Consider the following 5,712-nt stretch of genomic DNA (forward strand, 5'->3'; position numbering starts at 1 on the left):
TAGATGCTAAATCTAAATCGTAATTTTAAACAATATGATTAAATAAATGAACACTCACCCATATTACAAATTGTTATAATCATGTAGAAATCCATCCATTTGATTAAGCCTCCCCGAGAACGCAATTTTTCTCGTTATCTGTGTATTTGGCAAAGTACCGTGATCTAGCATTTGAATATAACCTACGTAAAGATGGTACAATGACAAAGTTTGATGGGAACCTCTCACATGTCTTGATTATTGATTTCAATGTCTTAACTGAGAGCTTATTTCGAAGTTTTGTTTTATTGTTATTAAGTTTAGAGAAGGTTCTTTCAACTTCTGCCGTACTTTGAGGTAAGGCTGTTAGCTTGAGCATGAAAGTTGACAGTTCTTTGTATGAAGGCACTCCTCTCATATTCTTCCAAAACTCCACAATACTCTTATTTTCCCATCCGCCTTTCTTAACCTCTTCATCAATTAAGATAGATCTCCATTGTCGATGAATGATTTGCACATCAGCATCAGGTAGAAGACGTGGTAGCTTCCGAAACAAGACAGCTGCCGAGGTCATTTCAGCTTTAACCTTCAAAATTAATTCCTGGTTTACATCTTTCAGTGCTGCAAGGACTGGATCCAGCACATCAATCCTTTTCAGAATTTCGCAGCATGCAATCTTATACCAATCCCTACACCGGCTTCATTTTTGACATGGTTTCACTGGCAAGTATACCAGGATAGACTTTATCCAATGGGAGCCATTTTGATTCATCCTCATATGTTGATACCTTGAAGCTAATACTCTCCCTTTTCATATAATTTGAACCAAACATCCTGAGGACTCTCTCGCTTTCTGGTAGTAGCATATGAAGTTTAAAGCTGTTAGACTGAAAGAGTGTATTTAAGCTAACCAGATCACCAAGAACAAAGCTGGTAAATTCAAGAGTGGCTTTGATATATGGGGATTTTAAAGCTTGAAGTATTCTGTCTGCTGGCAAATCTTTTGCTGCAATAGCTTCTCCCGTGAAATATAATTCTAGTGCAGACCACTGTTCAAGTATACGATCTACACACTGAGAGATTGACAACCATCTTGTCTGACAAGGCTTCAATAACCTATGAGGTTCACATTCCACAAAGTGCTGAAACTCTTCAAAACTCTCTTGCCGATTGGGAGATAATTTGAAATAGTTATAAACGTCATGAATTAACTGATCAGCAGTTTTTGACAGAGCTTTATCACATGCATGTCCTGCAACCAAGTGAAATGTGTGGCAAAAACATTTCATGACAAATAAATCTGGCACAGCTTCTTTCAATTTAGTTAACAACGAATTCTTCTCTCCCTGCATTAAATTTTCACCATCAGAAGCATAACCCACTATTTTGTCCCATCCAATACCATCTTCTTTAAAGGTTTCTTTCAGCAGCTCGAAAAGTCCTTGTGCAGTACCATCTTTAACAGGTATGAGACGATAGAAACGAGTAATTGGTTCAAATGTCTCACTATTCAAAAATCTTAGATTAACACAAAATGTTTTGTTCATTGTTATGTCTGTTGCCTTATCACACAGTACTGAAACTCCCCAGCCTTACTAATTTCTTGCATTAGCTTTTCATGTGCATAGGGCGATAAGCATTCAGTCAAGAGGTATGTCCCCTTGGTTCGGTTACAAGTCATATTTTCTATTGTTTTTGAATCATCAGCTACAAAATGAAATGTACTGATTATTTCATCAAGACAGTTGAAGGAAAGATTTTTCTAACTATCATAGCTACAACATTCAACTCTGCCTTAATTCTGTTATCATCCTTTAATTCTACAAATGAGGTCATCGGCTGATTAGATTGTACTTGCTTAGCTAGCCTTATATGAGAAGAAGTTTTTGTATGCCCAACGAGTTCAGATTTACCAGCCACTAATTCTTTGTCACACACTGTACAATGAGCCTTTTCCCCACTTCTTCCTGATGATAACCATCCCTTAGCCCAACTCTCTTTTCCCATTCTTTCCTGTATCTTTGGGAACGATAACTCTTTTCAGCTTTCGGCATGATTAGGATTGCAAAGTGTTAGTGACCGTAATGATCGAAGTGTTTCACTCACTGAGGGTACAAGCCAAACTGCGAAAGTTCCTGTTTCCCGTCAAACACTAACCTCAGGCGGTTATGACTGCCTTGATTCGTGACATGAACATGTATGTAACGAAGTTATCATTTACTATAAAGTAATGTTACGTAGGTTATATGTTACTAGTTTCAATTTTATTTTAGTTAAAAGTACAAACAAACTCAAATGTAATTCTTTACAATTTTCTTCTAATGATTTTAAACCAACACCTTAATAGAAATAAAAAGAATGTCACTAACGGGGTCGAATCAAGTCCTCGAAAACTCGTACTATAAAAAATGGGCAATAGCATTGCTAACGAAGCAAACTCTCTCTCTCTCTCTCTCTCTCTCTCTCTCTGCCCAACCAACACGAATAATTAAAATTTCAAGTCTAAAAAGTGATTGATAATTGAAATTCAGGAATTTTCCCCTACATTCCCCTACGATAAGGTCATTTTCCCCGTAGGTATCCCCTACCCCCTACAAGAGCCTGAAATCCCCTACCGTAGGGGAATTCCCCTACGCGTGGCAACACAGGCTGCTTCTCAGGCCAGGCGCACATTGAGACGCAGGCGACACAGGCAGCGCAGCACAGAGCAAGGCAGAAAACTGCATTTCACTATTTTAAATGTAAGCGCGCACATTGTCAAGCAGGACAGCACAGCGCAGGGGCGGACCTGCTTCGGCCTGCGCCACGCAGTGTTTGAAACGCAGTTTTCTGCGCACATGTGGCACAGGAAGTAACTCGCTCAGTAATCCACCAAATTATTATATGATGTGAAAGTCATATGTCTGATGATTTTGTTAATTTCTGATGAATCTCTCGGAAAGACTTGTGTGCTTCTTATCAACACTGTTTTCCTGTTATTTTTCCTTTTACAATTATCCATTATAATGACATTATGGAGGCAGTATTACAGGTCAAAAGAAAGGGAATTGTTCATCAATGATTTTTCCTCCGTTCCTATATTGCTGAAAGACAGATGTGAAGGAAAATAAAACTTATCTTAAAAACGCAGCCAGTTTTCTCTACCCATTGGTTTTTTGGGCGTTGCTGAATGTCACTTTGTATCATGTTGTGCACCTTATCAAACTGTTCTCTTTAATCTGAAATAATTCTTGAATTTTTCATCACTCAACTCAGATGAAACCAAATGCACCATGGGTATTCCTCTTGGCCATGTACTCACTCCTCCACAGTGATCTCTTTCCCTACAAATGTCATATAATAACAAAGTATTCTCGAATTCATTTTCCGAGTCAGATTCTGAGCTGAGGTTTCTCAGGTAATCATGAGCGGCAGCCATGATCACAGGGCCTGCAACGACAGACTGCTTCCCATTGTGCACCACACCTATGCTAACCTGCCCTGCCCTGCCTGCCCCTGCCCTGAGTCTGCCCTGCTCTGCACTGCCCTGCGTCTCAATGTGCGCCCGGCCTTACACAAGCGACTCGCTCCCACCTCTCCCATTCGCTGAACGAACTTTCATCACTTTTCGCCCAAACGTGAACCGTGAAAGACGTGAATCCCTTTGAAAATAATTTGCAGCCCTTTACCCAACATATCACTTGTCATGACGAGAGCAAGACAGTAAAAAATTACGTAAGTACCATAAAGTTCTTGTAGAAGAAAAGTAACTTAACGTAATTTCACAAACCTAATTTATTTTCTCATGAGTACAAAGTAAAAGTGACTTTAAAATTCATAATGAATACGTTCCATTACACCACGCTCTCAGAGAGAGAGAGATTTTTTTCATTCCCTTTCTTTTCCTTTTATCTTAACACGTGATTCACACAAATTTATCCGCAAGTTAAAAACAACCCACAAATCATAAAAGCTAAATACAAAGAATTTTCTTTAGTGTAATTCACTTTTGAACTTTTAAGATTCAAACTCATTATTCTATTATCATATACACAGTGAGTGAAATTTATAAGCGCTCATGTTCAGCGAATAATCTCGCATACCTGCTTTCCTTTTCATGCTTCATCCCAGATCAATTCTCGTATGCCATAGGGCGCACAGACATCTGTTTAATTGCACGTTATTCAACCGTCGTACACGAGTTGGGTATATCTCATTCTAGACTTCCTTATGCTGAAAGTGCCAAATTGCATATTGAGTGCACTCCCCATATCCTCCCTTTCCTCATGTCAGGGAGAAGGCTTCCTTTCCCCATGTTAGGAAGCGATCTCTAGTTATTAGAACTAGCCACCCACTTGTGTCACGCCACAGTTCTATTTCTCACAGCGCCACTAACCTGCGGCACTGCCAAGCAGCCCCATCACTGAAGCACTTATCTTTCTTCTTTCCCTTTCCTTTCTCACCTACTTTCTGCCAGAGTCTCTCATTTCCCTCTTACTCCTTAATGACCTTCTGCCCCAGGCAGATTACCATTCCCTTCAGTGCCATTTCGTACACTGACATTTTGCATTGCTCCATGGAGAGCACCGGCACCACAGTACCACCCAACCAAAATAATCACTCCTAACCCATTGCACCTGGACTCAAGAACCAGAGTGCCATACAACCAGTGTTTCTGCCCATAAGGACCTTGGCTCCTTCAGGAACACCCCATTAACAGTGCATCCGCCCATAAGGAATAATATACCTTCATGACCTCCTAGCATATCAACCCATAAGGACTCAGACTTCCTTCAGGAACGCTCCACTAGTGTGACCTTCGCACAGCACACTCAGCCACAGTGCCACCTCATTAACAGGTGCCACTCACTGAAGTGCCAATAATTTAAAGGACACTTCCCCTCATCACAAACCCTTTCCTCCAGGAACGTCCAGTTAATCCACTTAGCCACCCTTCCCCACCAGCAACATGTCAACTGAAGAGCACCAATATTTCCGGGATATAGGAAAGGAGGGTGGCCTCACAGGCCAGGCCCTTCTCAGATTTGTAAAGGAGCAGATTGCCGAAAAGAGAAAGTATGAAGAAGAACAAAGACAGCAAGAAGCCGAGCAGAGGAGAGAGAGGAAGAAGAAAGAGAAGAACAGGGAAGACAGCATGAACTAGCCCTCAAAGAAAGCGAGCTAGCCCTCAAGGAAAGGGAGCTCGAGTTGAAGTGAGCCAAGAAGGAGAGCACAGAAGCTCTAGCAGCCCAACAAGCCTCTAGCCCACCCCATCTGCCCTAAATACCTCCCTATTGACAGTCAATAACCTCGTTGGCAAATGGACATGGCTCGAAGAGATCGAATTCCTCTTTGAGACCTATGATGTCGGCCGGCTGAGAGGGCCTCATTGCTCACCAAGCACCTGGACAGGAAGACTAAGGCTGCCCACCGAGCACTGGAAAGAGATCAATGAGGAGACATAGCTGCCATCCATGAGGCCATCACCAAGGCATATGAAATTACTCCTGAGAAGTGGAGACAACGATTCCGAGGTATGGCCAAGAACGTCAGCTGGTCCTGGACAGAATGGGCCTGTCACAAGACTCAGGCTGGGACCCACTGGTTCGAATCTATGCAGTGCAACACCTTCGAGGATTTGTTCAACAGGACCATGCTGGAGGACCTCTTCCAGTGTGTGCCTGGGCCTCTGGCTGTGTATATTAGTGACAAACAGCCAGCCACTCTCAAGGAAGCCTGCCACTTAGCTGATGC

The 5,712-nt window shown here is 41.9% G+C and overlaps 1 protein-coding gene across 1 annotated transcript; it reads right to left on the bottom strand.

Annotated features, from left to right (window-relative positions):
- Window positions 1-668: 668 nt before the first annotated feature.
- Window positions 669-1,526, bottom strand: LOC136827177 (uncharacterized). The gene has a single exon (XM_067084948.1). The coding sequence runs from the start codon at window positions 1,524-1,526 to the stop codon at window positions 669-671; it is 858 nt and encodes a 285-aa protein (XP_066941049.1).
- Window positions 1,527-5,712: the final 4,186 nt, after the last annotated feature.

Source organism: Macrobrachium rosenbergii, chromosome 41, assembly GCF_040412425.1.
Source record: "Macrobrachium rosenbergii isolate ZJJX-2024 chromosome 41, ASM4041242v1, whole genome shotgun sequence".
NCBI lineage: Eukaryota > Metazoa > Arthropoda > Malacostraca > Decapoda > Palaemonidae > Macrobrachium > Macrobrachium rosenbergii.